At 37.9% G+C, this 24,205-nt stretch overlaps 2 protein-coding genes across 3 annotated transcripts; one reads left to right on the top strand and one right to left on the bottom strand.

Moving 5' to 3' along the window:
• Positions 1 to 3,082: 3,082 nt before the first annotated feature.
• On the top strand, positions 3,083 to 11,924 carry LOC137709526 (1-phosphatidylinositol-3-phosphate 5-kinase FAB1B-like). The gene is made up of 11 exons (XM_068448612.1): positions 3,083 to 4,304; positions 4,483 to 5,223; positions 6,082 to 6,235; positions 6,350 to 6,694; positions 6,847 to 7,758; positions 7,845 to 8,176; positions 8,426 to 8,549; positions 8,634 to 8,804; positions 9,203 to 10,735; positions 10,867 to 11,133; positions 11,266 to 11,924. The coding sequence occupies exons 1-11, from the start codon at positions 3,697 to 3,699 to the stop codon at positions 11,584 to 11,586; spliced, it is 5,508 nt and encodes a 1,835-aa protein (XP_068304713.1). The 5' UTR covers positions 3,083 to 3,696; the 3' UTR covers positions 11,587 to 11,924.
• A 686-nt stretch (positions 11,925 to 12,610) lies between these two features.
• LOC137749269 (uncharacterized) lies at positions 12,611 to 13,726 on the bottom strand. 2 transcript variants are annotated; one of them, XM_068489372.1, is made up of 3 exons: positions 13,448 to 13,726; positions 13,066 to 13,190; positions 12,611 to 12,771 (listed from the first exon to the last, which is right to left on the bottom strand). In XM_068489372.1, exons 1-3 carry the CDS (start codon positions 13,604 to 13,606, stop codon positions 12,633 to 12,635), a joined length of 423 nt encoding a protein of 140 aa, XP_068345473.1. In that variant the 5' UTR covers positions 13,607 to 13,726; the 3' UTR covers positions 12,611 to 12,632. The 2 variants fall into 2 exon arrangements, with proteins under 2 accessions (XP_068345473.1, XP_068345472.1); XM_068489371.1 differs by having other exon boundaries at positions 12,611 to 12,774; positions 13,448 to 13,725.
• Between the last annotated feature and the right edge of the window lie 10,479 nt (positions 13,727 to 24,205).

The raw sequence follows: 24,205 nt of genomic DNA, 5'->3' as shown, positions 1-24,205 counted from the left end.
TGACAATCCCTAAAATTTCATTTAAATTTACATTATTCCCATTGAGAGCAATAGATATCGATATTGATATTCGATATTTCTACAAATTTTTATATCGATATCGAAACACTGGTTGCATGCACACGCTACTGCACATACTACTGAAAAGGACTTGATATAAGCAATTTGCATGGATTAGGTTGGCATAAATAAATGCTAGTGGTACATATTTCAACCTAAAATTTTTACATTTTACAATGAAGACGGATACATGAATTATATTTAGCTTAGAATATAATAGAGGATAAATGTTTGCATATCACAATCACATTTTATTTATTTATTTTTTTCATATCACAATCATAATGTTTAATCTTCTAATTTCATTATCGCGGAGGTAAAAAATTATTAAGTAGACTCTGACTAAATTACATTATGTAAAGAAAGAAGGGTGACTATTTTGAATAATTAGAGTGCCGATACAATCTTTTCTGAAAATTGCTTTCACTACTTAAGTCGAAAGATAAGAAGGTTTGAACTTAAATTCTCTAAAGTTGAAACTTAAAATATATTTTAAATTGAAACGTAAAAGAAACGTATAATTAAATCTCTTTCAAGTTTGAAAAAAGTTACGCTGTTAATTACTAAGAGCTGGTTGATGGGTGCTCCAATGGTAGTAGATGGCTTCGTGTTTCTTTTTAGAAAGACTTGGATATAAATATAAATCTGTACTCTAAATCCCAATTTGACACGGTTTCCTACACACATTACTTCTCAACAACTATTAATAAAATGTGAAAATGTATGATAGTGATAGATTATGCATCTGTAATTAGGAACAACTAATCATAAATAAAGAACCTCTGAATGTTGTCCTGTATGGCTATGAGTAGTGTGTGAGCTGTGAAGCTGCTACTTAAAAAATTAAAAACGGTGTCACCGAACACCAAAGAACCAAGTTTACACCGCCAAATATACTAATACAATAGTTTTTTTTTTTTTTTTTTTTGAAAAGTAGGATATTTTATTCATTGAAAAAAAGACATTACAAATACATATTATGAACAACTTATTTCCAAAAAGGTCACTGTGAACTAACTTTAAAAATATTACAATAAAACATCACCAATTGCAAAACAATGAGTAAATATCAAGCACTCGTTCGAGCTCATAGCCACCATTGAGAAAACAGAATGGAAGAGAGGTTTTCACCACTGGACCCCTCCATTTTTCTGGCAAACACAATTGAAACTCCGGCGACCATTGATGCACCCCTTCACTCTTTCTTGTTTCTCTATACGAATTTGGATCCAATCAATCGGCAATTAGAGAGGCCTTTGTGAAGTGGGGTTGACATGAGCATAGCCATGTTCGATGTAGTACCGTGAGGGAAGGGTGAAAAGAACCCCCATCGGGGAGTGAAATAGAGCATGAAATCGTAAGCTCCCAAGTAGTGGAAGGAGCCTAGGGCTCTGACTGATTTTGAAGAATCAGCGGATGAGTTGTGGTTAGGGGTGAAATGTCACGACGCTGACACTGACGCATATAGAGTATGGTGATTCCTATTCTTCTCAAGGGTATGAGAAGAGGTGGAAGAGAAAGAAAAGAAAAATAATGAATGGAGATAGTAGTCGTTGACGAATTCACATAATTTTTTTGTTGACGTTTGATTTGAGTTCGCCGAAAATATAGAGAAGTGTAATGTTGTGATGGGTTCTAGGGTTATCGGGTGTTGGGATAAAATCACCAATCTCTATTTTTTTTTTTTCGTTTTTTTATTTATTCAAAGGCAATTTTGGGAGTTTGGGGGAGAAAGTTGTTTGGTTGAGTGAAGATAACAATGGGTCCAAATAAATTTCTCTGGCAAAACAACTATCAAAATAATTAAATTGAAAAAATATAGAAATATTTAATAGAATTTAGGATTTCTTGCCCTTGAAATCCGCATGTTTTGAGTATAAATGTCAATGGGGGGCTCACGCGTTTGTTAATAAAAATCCATTTGGATAGGTTTTCATTTTTCAAACAAATAATAGCTTTAGCATATTAAATTGTTAATTGTCAAGGAAGAAAAGAATCAATTAACATTTTTGAAAAAAACGATATTATCTAAATGAAGAGGGTGACTTAGCCTCATACTAGTAATACTATGATTAAAATTCACTTTTGGAAAAAATCGAACCTAAAATCTATTATTTACCGATGAGGAGAAATATTACTAGATTATAATACTAAATAACAAAAAAATTTAATGAATATTATTTTGCATTAAAGTTCATAAACATAATTAATTTTTGTGACGGTAGTAAACGACCATGTGCTCCGCTCTATTCTCCATTTGAATAGTTGGATTGGACACAACAACAGAACAAAGTTACCAACAATTGCTTGTCAATTGGGCGGCGACGTTAAATGACGAAAGTGCACACAGGTGTCCGTCAAAGTCAAAACGTAACACGCACACAAAATCTACGTTGGCCGGAGAACACCTGCGAGGGTACTCTCGGTATTTGAATTCTGAATTTTGCCTCTCTGACTTTCTGGGCCTGTTGTTCGTTCGTCATAAAAGCGACGTCGTTTGCCCACTAACACAGGGAAAATTAAAAGAAAAAAAGACCAAATTACATATATGCAACCACGTTAATAGGAGCCATCTTTGTCTCTGCCACAAGAAAGAAATAAAAAGTGAAAAAATATTGAGAGAAAGGTACAGAAAATTTAACGAAATACGACGAACGAACGGGATTCAGAGAATTAATTTTCAAAGATCGACGGAGATGGTTGCTGTTGCATTGATACTCTAAAACTTTTCTAGCTCAAAAATGGCGGATTGGTTTGTTGGGTTCCAGAGTTGAAGCGCAGGGGGCATTGAATTGGGGACGAATCGGTTTCTGGGAACGAGGGGTTTCGCAGTTTTTTGTACCCCCTCTGTAATTTTTCTTGGAGCTTTCGGATCGTCAAGGATTCTTGAGGGCACGTGGCGGCAATCTACGGGTGCCACCTGTTGGCTTTTTCACTGGAGGGAAACGGTTTCTGTTTCCGTTTTACTTGAATCGCAAGGTATTTTTTTTTAAATTTTTTTATCCCAATTGTATTGAAAAAATAGAGACTCTGGTTTTGAATTTGTTGGTGTTTTTGAAATTGGTGTTGTTTTTGGAACGTTTGGGTTTGTATTTGCATGTGGGAACTTACTGGAGACAGATGGGTCTGAGTTGGTACATGCATAGAAGCTTTCTGGGTTTTCTGAATTTTCAATGGCAGTGGTTGGGAGGTGGTTGTGGGGGGTTTTTAAGATTCTGGGTTTGCTGAATCCAGTGTTCCTCTTTGTTTTCATTCGATTTCGGAGCTTGGGTTAGTTTTGTTTGGTTAATTGAGCTGTAGTTTGATATTTGTTTTTGGTGGGCAAGTAGGATCTTGGTTTACTAGTTTGAATTTAAGATTAACCCAAATTATACCTTTTATTTTTCGATTCGTGCCAGGTTGTTGAATCGACATAGACAAAGAGGATTTACTGATGGGGGTGCCTTTAGTGTTTTGTGTGGTTAGTTTTTGTTCGTATGGGGTGAATTTGGCGCGGTTGTAATCTAGAATATGCTTGAAAATAGTTTAGTGTTTCGGTTTTAGTATTCGGGTGAATTGGTGAAGGTTTCCCATCTAGAATTTGCCTTGTTAAGAGTGGTAATTGGCAAATGAGCGGGGCAGCAGAATCGTTTGTCGATGGCTGCGCCCAGCAAGATATTCTCCCATTTTATTTCCATGGTTAAATCATGGATCCCTTGGCGATCAGAGCCTGCTAATGTTTCGAGGGATTTTTGGATGCCTGATCATATCTGTGGGGTATGCTACGAGTGTGATTCACAGTTTACTGTCTTTAACCGTAAACATCATTGTCGACTTTGTGGACGAGTTTTCTGTGCTAAGTGTACAGAGAACTCAATACCTGCCCCCTCTGGTGACCCAAGGAAAGATCAAGAAGAGTGGGAGAAGATTCGTGTATGCAATTTTTGTTACAAGCAACGGGAGCAAGGCATAGTTATTCCTGATAACGGAATCTCGGTTGCCAACTTAGATCTTAGTACTTCGCCATCAGAAACCAGTTTTGCTAGCTTTAAGTCATGTGGCACTGGCAGCAGTAGTAGCTTCACTAACTCAATGCCATACTCAACTGGGCCATATCAACGATTTCAACTTGGTTCTGGCCTCAGCCCCTGTCAATCGTCTCTAATGGAAACTAACACAGAAAAGCAGAGCAAATTCAGTCAATGGAAGAACAGTGATTTTGGTGCCGATATGTCTCCAGACCAATATGAAGTTGCGACTGCCAGGTTTATATTTCTTCTTTGCCAGGTTTACATTTCTTATTATTTGTACCCTTAAGAATTGCATTCAAGTTAATTATGATTCCCATTCTCAGCATAATTTATAAGAAGATAACAATAAATTATATGTAGTTATATAATTATTTAGCACCTGCTGAACCGCTTGTTTGTTCTTTGGTATCAGGAGTGATGACGAGGATGTTGAGTATGGTGTATATCAGTCAGATTCAAAGAACTATTCTCAAGTCAGTGACTACTTTAGTCACATTGATTTCGATGAGATGAGCAATGATGATGGATCGCATAAGGTGCATCTTGATGGAGAAAATATTGATGTGAAAAATTTAAGCAGCTCCTCATTACTTCCCAGTCATGACTCGCAGGTTTTGGAGGGAATCCAAGAGATCGAAAAAAAAGAAGATGAACATGATACTGGGGATGAATATGAGGCATCTTCCTCTATGTATTCTGCAGGGGATGATGATACAGAACCTGTGGATTTTGAGAACAATGGACTTTTATGGCTTCCCCCTGAACCAGAGGATGAAGAAGATGAAAGGGAAACTGTTCTACTTGATGATGATGATGATGATGGTGACGCTACAGGAGAGTGGGGGCGTTTACGTGCATCAAGCAGTTTTGGAAGTGGGGAGTATCGCAATAGGGATCGGTCAGGTGAGGAGCACAAGAAGGCCATGAAGAATGTTGTTGATGGACACTTTAGGGCTTTGGTAGCTCAGCTGTTGCAGGTTGAGAACCTTCCAGTCGGCCAGGAAGGAGAAACAGAAGGTTGGTTGGAGATCATTACGTCTCTGTCCTGGGAGGCTGCTACACTATTAAAGCCAGATATGAGCAAAGGGGGAGGGATGGACCCAGGTGGTTATGTAAAAGTAAAATGTATAGCTTCTGGATCTCGCTGTGATAGGTAATGATGCATTTTGATTCATTGAATTTTTCATGCCTAATTAGTATGTACTTCTACTGCACAATGGTGATTTCATGGCTTGATTTCTGTGCATGAATGATTAAGAAAACATAGGTGAAACATACAGAAGACCCATATTTAGTACAAATCACTATTCATAGTTATCCACTTGCAATAGCAAAAGAAGAAATATTTGTATAATCACTAGAAAGAGAACTCGAAATCTAAAAGGTAGCACCGTAGCAGTGTTTCTTTCATACAATTGCAGGATTAATTAAACGATTTAAGCTTTTCTGTTAAGTGAATTTTGTTCTGATGAAGTATTGCAATGCATATCTGATGAGTTACTCTGCTAGTGATGTACTTCTTTATCATACCTTCCACTTCATATTTATAGACCTGTAATATTTTTGTTTATTTTTTTATTATTTTTTAAGCTAGTGTATCCGAGTCTTTGACCCAACTAATTACTAGGCCCCTGGCCTGACCCCACAACATTTGGGGAGGAGAAACTATAGCATTTGCCAGGTGGGTACTGTGGGAGAGTCGAACCCCAGACCACTTGGGAGAAAACCAAGGACCTGACCGCGAGACCAACAACTCTTAGGTGCAATATTTCTGTTTATAGGTTATGCCTACTCAGAATGAGTTTGACTTTCTTAATCACTTCAGAAGAAAAAGAAAAACCTGCACCGAAATCACATGTTTGTATTCATTGTAGTTGATTTGTTGAGGCTTATGGCCCCAGTGGTATGAACGTTGCCTTCCGTCTGAATAAAAAAATTAAAGTCTATTGTTGCTGTAAAAGCTTTGGTAAATATTGTTTGTTTTCTAAGGTTTTGACTGTTTTTCTTCTAGTATGGTGGTCAAAGGAGTTGTGTGTAAGAAAAATGTGGCTCATCGACGAATGACATCCAAAATAGAGAAACCTCGGTTTATGATCCTTGGTGGTGCTCTTGAGTACCAGCGTGTTTCTAACCTCTTGTCAAGTTTTGATACTCTATTGCAGCAGGTTGTGATTGCCTACTCTTCTCTTCTCTTTTTCACTTGATTGTTTCTAGAACATTGGAAACTATTTTTATTTCCTTAATTAATAATCATTATTATACACTTATATCCTATCTAGGAGATGGACCACTTAAAGATGGCAGTAGCAAAGGTCGATGCATACCACCCTGATGTCCTTCTGGTAGAGAAATCAGTTTCTCGATATGCCCAGGAATATCTTCTTGCAAAAGGCATATCACTTGTTCTGAATATCAAGAGGCCACTTTTAGAGCGTATAGCTCGCTGCACAGGTGCTCAAATAGTCCCTTCAATTGATCATCTCTCATCACAGAAGTTGGGCTACTGCGACTTATTTCATGTGGAGAGGTTCATGGAAGATCTTGGTTCTGCCAGTCAGGGTGGGAAAAAACTGGTGAAGACATTGATGTATTTTGAAGGTTGCCCAAAGCCGTTGGGTTGTACTGTAAGTCCTCTGAGTATCCCTGCTACACTTGTTTATGAAGATTGCATTAATTTGACACTGTTGACAATCTTTTTAACCTTGCATAGTTCTGTACTTGCGATTCTGAAGTGCTATGAAGTTTTCATTTAGCTATGTTGTCTATGTCATTCCAGATTCTACTTAGAGGTGCTAATGGGGACGAGTTAAAAAAATTGAAGCATGTGGTTCAGTATGGAATTTTTGCAGCATATCATTTGGCTTTGGAGACATCCTTCCTTGCCGATGAAGGAGCCACTCTGCCAGAACTCCCATTGAACACTCCAATTACCGTGGCGCTTCCAGATAAACCATCAAGCATTGAGAGGTCCATTTCCACGGTGCCTGGTTTTAGTGTTGCTGGCAATGGACAGTCTCACAAGGAACCACGAAGATCCATCAGTGTCCCAGTTTCAGATTTGGACGCAGCAATCAGAAGTATACAACCTCCTTTACTAAGTGATCGTACCTCTCTACCCGCTCCTCCCACTACAGGTTTCACCAAGTCTACATCTGTGTATCCTACTCCGTCCGGGAATGCTTCAGATACCACATCTGTGTACTCTACTCCATCTGGGAATGCTTCAGATACTTATCATAAGGGTCTTTCTCCTTATCATAAATTTGATGATAAAAATGAAATGGGTTCTGAAAAAATTTCACAGGTAGAAAATTCTGCAACCAAAATTTGCTCTGATATCATGTCTAATCATCTTGCTGGCAATAGCTTGAGGTCTTTAGAGTCTATGGGACAGGGTGGTTTCTCGATCGCCCAAAATGATGAAACTGTAAGTACTGGAAATCAACTAGGTGGTTCAGACAATTCATTTCTGCATGAAGATGGTAATACTCAAGCTGATGAACCAGGACCCATGAATGAAGAGTTTCCTCCGTCACCTTCTGACCATCAGAGCATTTTAGTTTCCTTGTCATCCCGGTGTGTGTGGAAGGGGACTGTCTGTGAGAGGTCGCATCTGTTTCGAATCAAATACTATGGCAGTTTTGATAAACCTTTAGGACGGTTTTTACAAGACCATTTATTTGATCAGGTGAGCTATTTTTGACTTTTACCTTCTCTCTTTTCATTCAACTTTGTGATACAACTTGAAACTGAAAATGCTTAATCATGTGTCAGAGTTATCAATGCAATTCTTGTGAGATGCCATCAGAAGCACATGTTCATTGTTATACTCATCGTCAGGGTACTCTAACTATATCTGTTAAGAAGCTGCCAGAAATAATCTTACCAGGTGAAAGGGAAGGAAAGATCTGGATGTGGCACAGGTGCTTGAAGTGTCCAAGGATCAATGGATTTCCCCCGCCTACTAGGAGAATAGTGATGTCTGATGCCGCATGGGGTTTATCGTTTGGAAAATTTTTGGAGCTCAGTTTTTCAAACCATGCGGCTGCAAGCAGGGTGGCGAGCTGTGGCCATTCTTTACATAGAGATTGTCTTCGTTTTTATGGGTATTTTCTGTGTCCCAGTATTTGCATAGGTGGTAGTACAATATGATTGATATGATATTTTTTTCTTCTTGTGGGTTGGTTTAACCCAACTCTGATGGTTATGCTTAACTCTCTTAATTTCAAGTACCTGCTCACAAATAACTTCATCGTGGCCCTTCAAGTAGTCGAGCATAACTGATATGTGGGTGGAATGAATAATTGCATAAAAGTCCCCTATCTTTCTCTCTCTCAACGTGTGTATTCATGCAGATTCGGGAAGATGGTCGCTTGCTTTCGGTATGCATCAATTTATGTTCATTCTGTCTACCTTCCACCCGCCAAAGTGGATTTCAATTATGAGAAACAGGAATGGATACAAAAAGAAACAGATGAGGTACAACGGTTCCATGTTTGGATATTTTTGGATTGCAGTGCTTTATGTCGTTGATTTGTTTATCTGGTTTTCTGGTTATAATAGGTTATTGATCGGGCAGAGCTTCTTTTTTCTGAAGTACTTAATGCTCTTCGTCAAATTGCGGAGAAAAGATCTGGTTCGGGATCACATAGTAGTGGCATGGTAACACCTGAATCGAGACACCAAATTGTCGAACTGGAAGGAATGTTACAAAAGGAGAAGGTGGAATTTGAGGTGAGCCCTTCAATTATTCATGTGCCACTTTCCAGCTGTAGTTGCAAACTTGCATGTTCTAGAATCTGAACTTTACGCATGGCTGGTTGATACGTGTAGAGTTTTCTTTTTGTCACTGCACTTTCATGTGGATGGACCAGAAACAATACTTAGTCAATCGAGCTCCTTTTTTATAACCCTTGTGATTCATCCTCAAGCTTCTTTAACGTAGCATGAGGTGGAAATATCTTTGTCATAAAATCTTCTTGTCAATTCAATAGATAATCTTGTTGGTTTAATTTCATTTACATCAATATGGCCTTGTCGGTTGAGATGATTCTAACCATCTTTGTATGTGAAGTAAATTCTCTGTTTTGATATTTGGCGTAATATGTTTTCCTCGATGCTTTATTTTCTAGGAATTGCTCCAGAAAACTTTGAACAGGGAAGCTAAAAAGGGCCAGCCTGTCATTGACATTCTGGAGATCAATCGGCTGCGAAGGCAGCTGCTTTTCCAATCTTACATGTGGGACCATCGCTTAGTTTATGCAGCCAGTTTAGAGAACAACAGATACAACGATGGTTTGAATAGCTCAATTTCAGATGAGGGGAAACCTGCGACTAGTAGTGAAAAGATTGCTGATAATGTGGCAATAAATCTAGGAAAAAGTTATAATAGTTGTGATTCCTTTCTTGTGGATGCAATGCTTAACAAAGGATTTGACCACGGGGGAGACGTTGCCAACACTGTCCATGCTGAAATGCTAAATAAAGAGAGAGACAGCGGCCGAGATTCAACATATGAAAATGAAGATCAAGGTAATCTCTCTGATGGAGTTAGTACATGTGATCAATCTGATCCTTTGAAAGCAAGGGCAGGTATTCATAGGTTCCTCTCGGATGGTCAGTTTCCTGTCATAATGGATTTGTCAGATACCCTTGACACTGCGTGGACTGGTGAAAATCAATGTGGATTTGGAACAGCGAAGGACAATACCCGCACTGTTCCTGTTCTAGGAATAGCAGATTCAAGTGCCTCTCCTGTGAAGGACGAATTAAATTTAGACCATGCAGAAGACCAGAATGGGCCCATGATTGCGCATTCTGCTTCTCCTGCATTATCTACCAAGGGGTCTGAAAATATCGAAGACTCTGTAAGCTGGTTGAAAATGCCCTTTTTAAACTTCTATCGTGGGTTCAATAAGAATTTTTTATATGCTGCTCAGAAGCTTGATACACTAGGCGAGTATAATCCAGTATATGTTTCATCCTTTCGGGAGTTGGAACTGGAAGGTGGGGCTATGCTGCTTCTGCCGGTGGGGATAAATGATACTGTTGTCCCCGTATACGATGACGAGCCCACAAGTCTTATATCTTATGCCCTTGTGTCACCAGATTATCATTCGCAAATAAGTGATGAGGGGGAAAGAACAAGAAACGGCGGCGATGTTAGTTTGTCTGATTCTTTCACTACGCAGTCACACCATCCTGATGATGACACAACACCTGAATCTCATCGAAGCTTTGGATCTACTGAGGAGAGCCTTTTGTCCACATATGGATCTCGTAGCTCCCTGGGTTTGGATCCGCTTTCGTATACAAAGGCTTTGCATGCAAAAGTTTCTTTCGGAGATGATAGCCCACTTGGTCAGGTTAAATACTCAGTGACATGTTACCATGCAAAACGTTTTGAAGCCTTAAGAAGGATTTGCTGCCCGTCTGAGCTTGACTATGTAAGATCCCTTAGTCGTTGTAAAAAGTGGGGAGCCCAAGGTGGAAAGAGCAATGTCTTTTTTGCTAAAAGCTTGGATGACCGGTTTATCATTAAACAAGTCACCAAGACAGAGTTGGAATCTTTCATAAAATTCGCTCCTGGCTATTTCAAATATCTATCTGAATCAATTGGCACAAAAAGTCCGACATGCCTGGCAAAGATTTTGGGGATCTATCAGGTACTTGCTTTTAGATTGACCTCAAAAGCTGTCAACTATTTTAATCAGATTAACCTGACAACTTGCTGTAACAACTTATTTTTTTAGTACTGCTGATACCTACTCTTTCTGTGGCTGTATTTGTATTGAAGGTTAAATCAAAGCATCTTAAAGGAGGGAAAGAGTCGAAGATAGATGTCTTAGTTATGGAGAATCTTATGTTTGGAAGAAATATTACGCGGCTCTATGATCTCAAAGGATCTTCACGGTCTCGTTATAATCCTGATTCTAGTGGGAGTGACAAAGTACTACTAGATCAGAACTTGATTGAAGCAATGCCCACATCTCCAATCTTTGTGGGAAACAAGGCAAAGCGGTTGTTGGAGAGAGCTGTCTGGAATGATACTGCTTTTCTTGCTGTAAGTTTCTTAACTCTCTTCTTTGTGTCTATGCTCGCGTGCCATATTCTGATCGGCTAAACTTGTATTTGCATGTATACTAAAATTAGATGATCCCTTATCCAATCTAACATGTTATCTAATCTGATGCAGTCAATTGACGTAATGGATTATTCACTACTGGTTGGGGTGGACGAAGAGAAGCATGAATTAGTACTTGGAATTATTGATTTCATGAGGCAGTATACATGGGATAAGCACCTTGAAACTTGGGTTAAAGCTTCGGGCATCCTCGGTGGGCCAAAGAATGCTTCTCCTACTGTAATTTCCCCAAAGCAGTACAAGAAAAGGTTCCGGAAAGCAATGACGACCTATTTTCTGATGGTTCCAGATCAGTGGTCTCCTCCGTCAATTGTTACAAGCACCTCTCAGTCTGATTTGGGCGAAGAGACAGGTGGTAATTCGGTTGAATGATGCTGGGAGTCAATCCACATGTGCATGTAAGCATGCCATTCAGGAACTGACCCTGCCACATGAACTTTGTTGCCTTATTCATTTACTTTCGTGTTTTTATATCGATATCCCAATTCTTTTGTATAGAAGTATATCATTTGCATTTTCTCATTTTACGTAAGAAATTCATGATTATTTTGTTAGAAGATGCAGAAGAAGGCTGTTGATGAAGCCATGGAAATTTTGGTCAGGGGTATAGTATTGGATGACCTCTCCATTAAATCCTTGAGTAGGAAGGAATATAATTCTTGATGTATTTAGCATTACAGCATCTATATTCAGTGAAATGAAAGTCCTTAGTCTTGAGCACATTAGATTGATGTTCATTTGCAATGCCATCTCTCTCTCTCTCTCTCTCTCTCTCTCTCTCTCTAGATTTATGACCCTTTTGATTTTAAGTTGATCAAAATTTTGATGGAAGAAAATTGGTGAAGTGGAAATATATTGAGGGAGCTGTCTTATTAATACTCAGGGAGTGATGGAAGAAAAGAAAGAGTAGGATGAAAGGGCATATGATATTTGTCCTCATCCTCTAATGTTTAAATTTTGTCGACTCACAATTGTCGTTCATGATGCTTGAATTGAGACTCCTCAAACAGTATGTAATGTTTAAGTTTGATTTTTGTTTGCCAAATGCTTTTCATAAAGACCTTTTAGTTTTCGATTCTGATCAACATTTAGAGCATGTTTACTTAAAATGAAACATCGGTTCTACATTAACCAGGAATTAGATTAACTAGGGTAGTTGATCTCATTCCCATTCAGTATTTTCCTTGTTCGAATCATTGACTTATTTCATTTCAATTAAGTAAAAATAACATTAAAATACGAGAAAACGGAGTGCCAAAAAAAGATTTGAAATTGGACCTTGTGTATATGCTGGGAAAAAAAAAAGGGATGTGCTTCAAAGGCACTGCATTTATATGTTACACATTATAAATGGGGCATATATAGTTTTGGTGAAATTGTTTATATGGTTGTTGTTGGGGACACTTGACCTGATCTGATTAGCGGAAAGTGTTGGAGCCATTGCAGTTCTTTATGTCCTCTCGCAGAAATACACTGCCTTCATCGCCACGGCACAATTCTGTGTCTGTTATAAAATTAATCCACCTTTGTTGAAGAAGATCAAAGATCTCTGCGTCTCTGCTGAAATTTTTTTCCAAGAAAAACAACAAAGAGATAAGAATCAGATGAGTCCAAACTAGCCGGCTAGCGATTTTGACACTCCTGTTTTCTCCGTCTGCGCTCTAAACTGAATATTTTGCAAACGCTTCTTTTCACTCGCAAGGGAAGTTTGAGTGAAGGAAGCTAACCGAGGAGTGTTAAAATCGCTTGCCGATCAATTTCATATGGCATGATCAAACTTTACTTGTGTTAGGATGGTGATTGGTGATTAAGATTGCGATTAAGAATGTATTAAGATTGATATTTGTTTACCTGGGTTGCCAAGGTGTTCTTGGATTATGTTGGTGATACCTAGGACCCTCATCAAACCCTTCACAAATAATCTCTCCTCTGTCATCCTTGTAGCATATTATTCCATTGGCCCGATCCTCAAAAACCTGCAACAACCCCAAAAAACAAAAAAGAACAAAAGACCTAAAAACAATCAGATATAAACAAGAAATCTTTGCTGACACTAAAAAAAAAAAAAAAAGAAAAAAAAAAAGAAAGAGGTCAGGTCGTTTTACTGAAGAGCTGATATTGCCTAATCCTTTATTAAAAGGATATAACAAAATCCCATCCCCAGTTTTTTTATTTTTGTTTTGTTTTTTTATTTTTTTTTTTTGAATTAGAAAAAGAAGAAAATAATACTGACCTCTTCTCTCAAGGAGGATCTGATCTGGAGGGTACAGCTTTTGATCTTGACTGTTAGTTGACTGTTTTTAAACCTCAAAACTCTGCTGAAAGGCTTTAAAACTGGCCCAGATTTTTGGATGGAGATGGAAGCAGGAGAAAAGCAACATGTTGCAGCCATTGATGTGAAGTATAATTATTATATTTTGCAGAAACAAGAAGAAGAAGATGGAGAGGAAGAAGAAGAAGAGGAGGAAGAGGAAGAAGAGGTTACTAGAAATGGAATGATGCTTTCTCTAAGTCATAGGCCTATAAGTTTTCTTCTTCCCTCTTTTTATTTTATGCTTTAAGTTTTGCAGGATGATTAAGTAGAGATATGAAATAAATAGTTCAATTATTTATTTGGGGGGTTTTTTTTTTTTGGAAAATTATTTGGGGTTATGGTATTATCGTGGTTTGCAACTTTGCATTACATTTGTGAATAAATACAGGGGAGGTGTGGGGCCCGCCTTGCTTATCTTCTTCCTGTTGCTGCCGGTGACACCCAGGTCAGACTGTTGGTTGATGCCTTGGGTGGCCGGGTCTTTCATCATAAGCCATTTACGGAATTTATGGAGAATCACCCTCTTTTTTCTTTTCTGAGTAATTTATAATGCATTGGTGTTTGAACAGTTGAATAATTTAGCTATAGAAATTGCTCGTTTAATACACCGGTGCATTACATGCATAAATGTACTATAAAATTTTGGTGTTTTGTATAACGACAAAAAGAGCAAAACAAAATTTATGCACGCATTGCAAGTTTAATTTGTCTCCAAGGAGAAAAACCGTCATGATATTTTCTTTTAAAATCCATTTGAAGTGACTAAAAACACAATTAAAAAAAAAAAAAAAAGGTTTTTATACATGTATATTATGTGATTTATTAGTAAGAAGAAAAATAAAGTATAAAAATAAATGATAAATTATACAAAAACTACTTCATCTATTGATCAAATCATAATTTTATATCTCATGTTTTAAACATTGCAGTATCATACCTCAACTCATGAATTCGTTGCAATATCAAATCTTCTTTAAAAAAATCATTAATTATTATGTTAACTGATGACTGGACAAACAGGAGACCCACTTCTTTGCCTAATTAAATTAAAAAATTAATTAAAATTTAATAAATTAAAGATTTTTTCTAATCTGAACGAAATTTTAATAAAAAAAATCTCTCTTTCTCCCACCAGACAACTCTCTTTGAATTCCTCCGATCCCCGCATCCACAACACCAACCGCCAAAGCCTGCATGGACATCGAGACCTTCTACGACAACATCCTTGCCGCCATCGTCGTTCACGAAGGCGAGACCATAATGGGCTCTTCTGGGCTATCGAGTTGCTTCGCCGTTAGGGAAACGATTCCGATCGGTTCCAGGATTTCGGTTGGACTCGATCTGGAAAATAGACCTTGGCAAGGCTCACGACAGATCTGAGGTAAGGGTTTGGAGGCGAAAATGAGGCGGTTGGGTAAACGGGTCATAGGAGATGATTGAGGAGGAGAAAGGACGGAGTCGATGCAGTTGTAGCTGAGGCAGTTGTTGGTGAGGGAGATGACTCGGAGGCTAGGGAGTCAGCCGAGCTGGGTCGATTTCGTCCTTGAGCTTCTGTTGGGATCGTGTCGTTGTGGAATTGTGGTCGAACATGTCCCACTTAAGGAGGGGTGTTGAGCCCAACCTTGGACGTGAGGAATAGGCAGATTTGAGGTGATTGGCAGGTGGGGGTGGCGGGAAGTGTGGTTGGGTTATGGTTTTGGTGGTGAAGGAAGGAAGGGGAAGACGATGGAGCGAGGATGTTGCTTAGGCGTTGACCCACCAACGGCGCCAACAATCTAATACCAAAATCGGCAAAAGATGAATAAGAAGAGGGCCTTGAATTTGATGAGGAGATGAATGATTTGGCGATGGCCCTGCGACTGAGAGTGCGAGTACGACTGTGGTAGGGACTTTGGAGTAGTGGAAGGCGCTGCTAATGTGGTCATTGTTATTGATGTGGTTGCCGCTGCTGGTGGAATCGAGGACAGTAGAGATTTTGGAGTAGTGGAAGGCGTCGTTCTGGGAGGGAGGAAGAACTCAATGGAGTTTGGGGAGGAGATGTTGGCTGACGGTGGGGCTGTGGCCAAGGGGTGAATGAATGGGATAACAGAGGATTGGGGATGAGGGGCCCCACCAAATTCTTTGTTTTTATTTGACTTTAATTGTTAAATAAAAAATAAAAAATTTATTATTGATTAATTAATTGTTTATTCCAGTTGGCAAAGAAGCATGCCAAACTCTTGCCGCATCATCATTTAACAACCAAATTAACAGAAAATTTAACGGATGTATGATATTGCAACGAATTCATAAGTTGATGTATAATATTGCAATGTTTAAAATATAAAGTATGAGATTGTGGTTTGACTAATAATTAAGGTAATTTTGTGTAATTTACCAAAAAAAAAATATTTTCATTTTTTGTGTTCATAAAAGTAAAAGAAGAAACTAGCAGGAAGAGATGGGTAATAATAATATTGATGAAAAATATTACTACGTGATTGGGAAAGTTGTGTAAAATAATGGGAGTGATGCCGCAATATTATTCAATTGTTATATGTATAATTTAAAAGGTGAACGCCGAGCAAGGGATTAGTGCCTAAGCGCCTAGGTGAGAGTTTATAAAGTGTTTAACCATATTAAAAACATGGCGTATATACGTATAATGAATGTTCATTGAAGTATTAAATAACTCTATTATAATTTATTAAAAAAATAAAATACAAAATAAAGTTATTTGTTTTCTCTTAAAGTGAGGGTTACGGTCTAAACGCATCTAAATGCGCTAGACAAGTCTAGACGTCTTTTTTTTTTTTTTTTCTTTCTTTAATTTTCTAACATTTAAAAATTAATTAGAATGGTGACCAGCTGTCTAGTATTTGAGTGAGATTTTTCAAACAAAAAGTGACTGTAATAAACCATCCAAAATTTTCAACTTTTAATCGGGCCGTTGTTTCTAAATGTCACTTTGCTAGAGGATTGGCTGTGCATCAGCAAGATTTACTTTTTAAGCAAAAAATTGTCCATCAATCAAAATCAAGGGTTGATAGAATATATAATCTCTTCTTATCTCTTCTTTTATTATTGCTGTTTATGCTTTTTTTTTGGGCAATGATTTTCAACTAGACTTAGCACCATCCTCATTTACATTTATTTTTTTAATATTAAACACAAATAAAGCTTGTCGCACAGTGTATAATAAAAGAATAGGATATTATGATTTATAAGATTTTCACAAAGAGAATCTAGATAGGATCCAAATCGAAAGTTTGAAATTTCTATAACAATTTAAAGGATAAAAGAGTTTCATACAAGAGATGCATGGGTAAAAACCCTAAAACATTTGCATTACTGTACATGGTAATAAGAGTGGCTTAAAAGTGTTGCATAATCCAGACTTCGAATATATCCTTACTTGACAGAATTAGAATATGTGACTTTTTAGTTAAGCCTTCAATCAGCTGGAATATTAGGGGACTCTAAAGTGGTTTATGTTGTTGCGTGTAATTTCTTATAATCTTGAAGTCAATTAGCATTATAGTACAGTAATATTATTTTTCATTTGAAAATAAGAACTTGAGCTTGTATGTTTGACTCCTGTAAATGGCGAGTTTGTACCAAAATTATTATGACTATTTCATTATGTTTCTTGACTCAAGTTCTCCACCTAATCTCCTTGGTATAATTATTCTGTTGTATTCCAAAAAAATATCATCATTTGATCTTTTCGCCTTCGGGTTTCCTACATAAAATTATGAATTGCATCAAATGTCATCACGGCCCTTGTATTCGTTACTAAATTTATAATTTTAAAGGGCTGTTTTATTAGCACTACATACATTGTTGTATACACCATAAATATCTAATTAACCCCATATCTATTTTTTAAATTAAAATTTATCTTGATGAACCATACATATTTCTAATATTAAGCTCACATGACACATCCCGACCAAAATTAAGGCATGCTGGCTGTCACTTTCACATGACGGCCATCACGCCTTGATTTCGGTTGGGGTGTGCGGAAGCAATATTAATATAAGAAATGCGAATAAATAAAAGCCCAACTAACTAGAGCACATGGTTACGTCACTCTCACGTGACGCCCAGCACACCCTGATTTAGGTCGGGATGTGTCATCACACCCCGCACTGTCCTTCATCATATTTGACTATGGCTACTGGTGGCACAATGGTGCCTAATGAGAAGTCCAAATCTTCTGCACTCTTTGCGTATGGTTTCTCTATGAGCTAAACCATTAATTAACACATGCCCATAATTTAACTCATCTTAACTCACTCTGTTGTCGTAAACTTAATACATATCAATTAATAATTTAAATCACAAAAAAAAAAAAAAAAAAAACCAAAACAAAACAAAACAAACAAACACAAATTAGACACAGAAGATTTGAAGTCTCCAATGTGCAGGCTTATTACTCATTTCATTAATGAAAATTTCAGAGCATCTCTAAAGAAGATGCTAAAATTGTCACGTAAACATATAACAGTAAAAAATGGCAGCAAAGACTCTCCAACCGAGCTTTTAATTTCTTATGTGACGTTGAGCCATTTGAAGGCAAAGCCTTTTGCAATCAAATTTGACAGCATATGTCAAATTTATTAAATGATTTTTCAGAAGTTATGATAATTTTTTACCGTTGAATGAAATTTGGAAGGACCGGATCTCTTCGCAAAAGGAACCCACTTTCATGCCACATAAGCGCCTTGTGTCCATATTTTTTTTACAAAACAAATAAATTAAATATTAAAGAATGAATTTTATATTATAAATATGTACATTTAAAATAGAAAATAAAAATGGCTCGATATCGCCGGTGTCTCTCTGAGTACGGCGACCTTCCACAAAAGGTCATCATTATTTTGAAGCACAACTGAGAATTTTACTGAGAAAATGCCCACAACTTGTATTATTGCTTTGTTACTTGAACTAGTGAAACTTTGGGCGAGAGAGTGGGGGTTGATGGATGCGAGAAATTTTTAGTACTTTTAAAAGTAAGGATGAAAATATTTAAAAATACTTGTAAAAGTATAAAATTATCGTAGTATAACAGCTCAGTAAGTGATTGAATGAATAATTTGTATTTAAAGCAAATCTTAATTATTATTTTTTTCATAGAACCAATTCTTAATTAATTATTTGAAACAAAGTAGGAAATGTTGATTTGGAAATTTAAAAAATAAAAACGAATTTTAAATAAAAATAATTAAATAATTGGCAAAGTAAAATTTACTAAAAGAAAATGGTTTTGAAAATCAATTTAAGCACTAGGCCCTGCCGTCACCATTAACAATCATATGCAATTTTACCAATTACTTATGAATTTCCACATACATAAGTTGAAGGTTAAGTTTGCATATTTTCCTTGTGATGTTCAAGACATCAAGTGACACATATATCTAGCATGCAACCCGTTTGTGATGTTCAGATCAAATATAAACATGCAAGACCCATTAAGCTTCGTGAAAATTCTTTGAAAAACCTTAAGAGTGTGATGTTCGTCTTAAGTGAACTGACAATTACTAATTACAAGAAGCCTTACTCAATTTCAGAGTGACGTTCCAACAGAAATTGCATCAAATTACTTGTCTAATTACTTAACGGTCGCGAATCATTAAGACAATTTGATAGTTTAAACACCCTGATCAATAATTCAAAACAAGCATGCATCCATTCATAAACAAATTAATAAAATCACATATTCATGCTAAGGCTCATGACCTCATCCTAGCAAAAGGAGTTACACATACTCATAAAGAAAAACATTATTAAGAACATGGATGGAAATACCTTGTAAATAAACTTGAAACTTCAAAAGCTCTCTAAGCCGAATTCTCCAAATTAGTGCACACCGAACCCTAATGGCCAAATAGTCTTATTATACTATTACAAAATAAAATCCTTCCTATAAAAGGCCTTCCTAAAATCTAGGAAAAATAATAAGTTAAGTGAAACTAGGAAACATAATCTAAACAAACATGAAAATCCGCCTAGCAGAGAATTAGCCATGTTTCTGGACGTTCAGGACTTCAAATCAGGACCAAGATGACTTATTTTAAAGCTTATGATGTCTTGAACATATTTCTAGAATGGGCCATCGCGAAAAGACACAATTTTGGACACTAAATAGTCCAAATAAGCCCAAAATGTCACTTTGATAACATTGCGCGCTGTTCTTTTATTTCACTGCCTTAAAGTATCCGCTTGGGAGAAAATCTAAAACTTTGGCACGAACAAGTTAGGAGACTCACGAACATCCTCCAATTGAAATCACTCCAACGTTCATCCATTTGGTCACTTTTTGCTCAAGAGGAAATCGCATGTCCTACATTAGAAATATAAATCAAAGTATCAAAACCGCACCAAAATAACTAGTACATTAATACCAAGAATAGGGTAACACATGTAGTATAATATCGACTCATTAATGGGATTGTCTAGGAAATGAAAGAAGAGAATAGAGAAAGGAAAAGAAAAGAAGAGCAAGGAGGGGAGAGGGATGAGGGAAAAATGGGTAATAAGGGTTCTGACAAGAAGGATAAGGGGACTCGTTCTTATTTTAAATGCATTAATCTAAACTTGTGTTTTGAATTTATATAGTCTGATGATATTTCTCTTCACTTGCAAGTGAGATGTCTTAGGTTTGATTTTTGTCAAAAGCAAAATTGAACCACATTATTGCTAGCCCATTGTGAGGCTTAGCCTACCTGCCCTTATTATAGATAATATCGTTAGTTCAAAAAAAAAAAATTGTTCTTTTTTTCAAATGGCATCCACATAGCATATATTTTTGTAAAAAGAGGGACCCATTTGTGCCATGTCACCAACTTTAACGGAATTTCAAACAGACTACATAGGGCAAAGTGAAAAATAAGTTGAGTTTTAGAGGGTTAAGACAAAATTTGAGTTACATGGAATAAAGTGAGACTCATTGAGTTTTAGAGGGCGTAGGCATAAATAAGCCTAAAGGCCGAATAATTACATAGCTTTTGTCTTGTGTTTTGGACTTTTCTTTTGGGTAATGCTATCCACACACCATATTTTACTTCTTCCTCTCACTTTTAGGTTGTCGAATCGAATGAAATGAAGAAGATATATAACAAAAAGTTAACAAGGATGTGGGAGGTAAAATGAGTGTGTGAAGAGAACTATCCTTTCTTTTTAGTGTCTTTATTGAGAAAAAACTTTGGTGGGTACTCAATTTTGCACGTGTGATACATAAATGACACATCCCTCTGGATGCAAATTTCTTCCTCCTTGATCTTGGACAAAATTGCACCTAAAAAATAAATAACACCTTTGGTCATGGCCAAGAGCCTCACGCCCCACGATGAATTTGGAGGGGGGGCTTTGGCCGAAGAACCTCCGATGCCAAAGTTAGAATTTTGAGAGAAAAGTGTTTGGAGAATTTTTGAGTGTTTAGCAAGAGTCAAGACCTAGGTTTTTAGAGGAAATGAGGTTGAATATATAGTGCATGGTCGACCCTTTGGGAGAGAAGGTGATTGGCCTTTTGTGTATATTTTTGGGTGTAATTGGTGGTTTAATTGGCCATTAATAGATTAATTAGGTAATAAATCCATTAATTAGCCAATTAACATAATTTAAAAGAAATGTTTTGGGGGTTACCTTGTGGAGAGGATTTGATGAGGATGGATGGAATAGGTTTAAAAGTAAATACCTATTTGGGCACTTTCGACTTGATTGTGGATGTTTGTTCATTGTTCGCTCGTAGGAATTCTGGTGCTCCTCAAGGGTAATTTTGTCATTTTACCCAAAACTCTACGTGTCGCCTCTTGATTATTTTTGGCTCCACAAATGCCCCCACACCTGTTGGGCTGTTCGCAGGAAAGGGCATCAGGTGTAGAGATCTTCTTGCTTTAGGAAACGTAGGATTGCTTCTTATTTTGATGTAGATTCCCTCTTTAATTGGAAATTAGATCCTTCTAGGAAAGGGAAATAAATTTCTCTCAAAGCCTATTTAAGTCCACCTTAAGTGGATTATTAAATCAACTTTGGAGAGCAATTTATTCTACCCTACAAGAGAGAGAAAACTAGAGGATATTTGTTCTCCTCCCCTAGCAATCTTCTACACTTGCCCGTGCAAATGACCATCTTTAGTTGCTTTCTTTGTCTTATCCGCACCGCACCGAGGTAAGAAAAAATTAATTTTCCTTATCTTTTTCTCGGATAGTGCTACCGCGAGGCAGCCTTTGGGGTAGTGCGGCATGTCGGCTGGCAGGGGCCAGGAGTAGGCTCGGCATGGGCTAAGGAAGTGTTGTGGCAGAGACCACTACTTGAGTTGCTTGGTTTGGCCTAAAGCTAAGGGCAGCTGTGTGGTTGGGGTCGCAGATTGAGACGTTGGGGCGCGATGCGAGGCGAGCCGCATAGGCTACTGAAATGCTGGGCATATAGGCCTCTTGCTTGCTGGTTCGAGAGAAAAATAAAGGAAAAGCCAGGATAGGTTGAGCTCCCCTGCTGAGTACTATGAATGGCGTTGGCTGCTCAATCCTCTTCGTTGGGAGAAAGGTGGGCTGCTCCCGAGAGATGAGGTAAAGAAGATCAAGACGGATGCATTGGCTCGTCTGAATGTTGTCATGTAGCCTACTATGAATGAAGGTGGAAAGAAGAGATTTTCCCAACCTGCTCAAGAGATGTTGGTTCAGAAAAACTGAAGACTTCATTTGCTGCTTATGTGGTTCCGCCTGCTGCTGAGAAGCCTGTGATTGATATGACTTCTTCTAATTGGAAGAAAAATAAGGCTGCTAGATCTGAGCATGTGGCGTCTGCCATGTCAAGAATGGCTAGTGCGATTGCTGATAATATTGCTCAGTGTATAGGTCTTGTCATGCCCCCAATGCTGAAGTTTGTGCCAAGACGTCTGTTGGGAGCTACGTTTGGTTCTCCTTCAGAAAGGCTTGCTATTATGAAGAGCGATAAGGTGGACTTTGCTGCTAAAGTGGCACTAAGGCCCACTCCTTCCGTTGCTGAGACTGATTCGCCTATTGGGAAGGAGGAGACTGCTCGCGTGGGCAGCTGTGAGAAATCCATTAAACCTGCTGAGATCTGTGTGCTTTTGAAACCAGATTTGCTTGAAGACATGGACGCTTGTGCCAAGTTTGTTGATGGCGTTAGAAAGGTTGTTCGCCCAAGTTCCTTTGCGAAACATATGACCCAATATAAAAGGACTGCTTTGCTTGATATGATGTAGATATAGCAAGGCTGCCAAAGAGGTGTCGAAGACTATGGCAGTTGAAACTTATTCCTCGGTCGAGGGGATCAAGAAGTTAGATTATGAGCTCATTGCTTTGAATGGATATAATATTTTTGCCCCCACTTCTCTACAACTTGAGACCGCTCGCCAAAATATTGTTGACTTAAAGACTAGGCTTGACGGGATTCAAGTTAAGCATGAAAGTGCAGAGAAAGAGATTGGATGTTACATAACTTCGATTCAAGATCTTGAGCTTGCAGTTTCTGAGCTTTGTTTTGTTACTTATGTAAAGGATAAAGAGTTGATTACTGTCTATAATTAAGTGATCCACTTCAAGAGAATCGTCGATAGGCTAGAACCCCAAGAGTTGAAACTTCAAGGTGTATTGAAGATCAACGAAAGTCTGAAGAAGGAAGTGGATGAGTTACAACACATCCGTGTTGGTTTGCTCGAGGAAAATGAGCAACTGAAAGGTGAGAATGATGGGCTCGAGGTTTCAAGACCTTTTTTATTTCTCCGGAAGACATTCTTGCTTTTACTTTTGAGGCTTCCATCAGTGAAGTAGTTGGAAAAGTTAGTGCCCAGGCTGGGCAGCCAGGGGTGAAGTGCTGGATGATGCCGCTGCTAAGAACGTCACGGTTGCTAAAGGTGTGGTGATTAAGTAGTCGTGGGATGTCCAAGCTGCTGAAGTGTAGTCTTCTAGGTAGCCTTTTAGGATTGTCTTTGTTTTTTCTTGTAACTCTTGTTTTGCTCAAACTCCTTCGACATTTGCTAGTTGTTTATAAACATATTTCCTTCCTCTTTCTTCATCTTCGCTTCTTTTATTCATGCCTTAACCTTTAGACTTTATAGACCATGGCAGGCGTGCTTCTTTTCTATAAGCAGATAGGTCCACGTAGCCTATGTAGTTGTAGATGTTGGTGTAGAACTTTGTAAAGTTGTTAGCCATAAGGTTGGTAGCCAAATGTCTTACTTATAGAAACAGACAAGTCCGCGTAACCACTAGGCTGCTAACCTTGTCTTTCTCCAATTCCATAGGTTGCGTAGCAAGTATCACAACACTTTAGGACTTGGTGTAAGTTGTTCCACACTTGGCAGAAGTGAAGCTTATCGACTACGTAGCATGTCAGCAGTGGATAAAGCTTCGTATATGCATGTTAACTTGTTTAACCTTTAATAAGAATGTGCGGTTGTATAAGTCTAGCGTGGTTTTACTACTCGAAAGGCAAGCCGCAGGCAGTCTTCCGGAAACTATAGGCTACCTTAGTGCACTCGGTAGTAGCTTTAGGGTTCCAGGGCCGCAATCTATAGGGCGTACTGCATAATGTGCCCCCTCAGTCTCTAGGGCCTGGTTATCCACAGATTAGGCCAAGAGACCCAAAATCCTTCAGTTAGCTAAGCCTTGAAAAATACATTGTGGCTACTTTTAGGAATCTTGACACAAGCCATCGTGCATCTAGTTATAC

The sequence above is a fragment of the Pyrus communis genome, chromosome 11 (assembly GCF_963583255.1).
Source record: "Pyrus communis chromosome 11, drPyrComm1.1, whole genome shotgun sequence".
Taxonomy (NCBI): Eukaryota; Viridiplantae; Streptophyta; class Magnoliopsida; order Rosales; family Rosaceae; genus Pyrus; species Pyrus communis.
The sequence above is the reverse complement of the archived record's forward strand: the minus strand, read 5'-3'. Positions and strand labels throughout refer to the sequence as shown.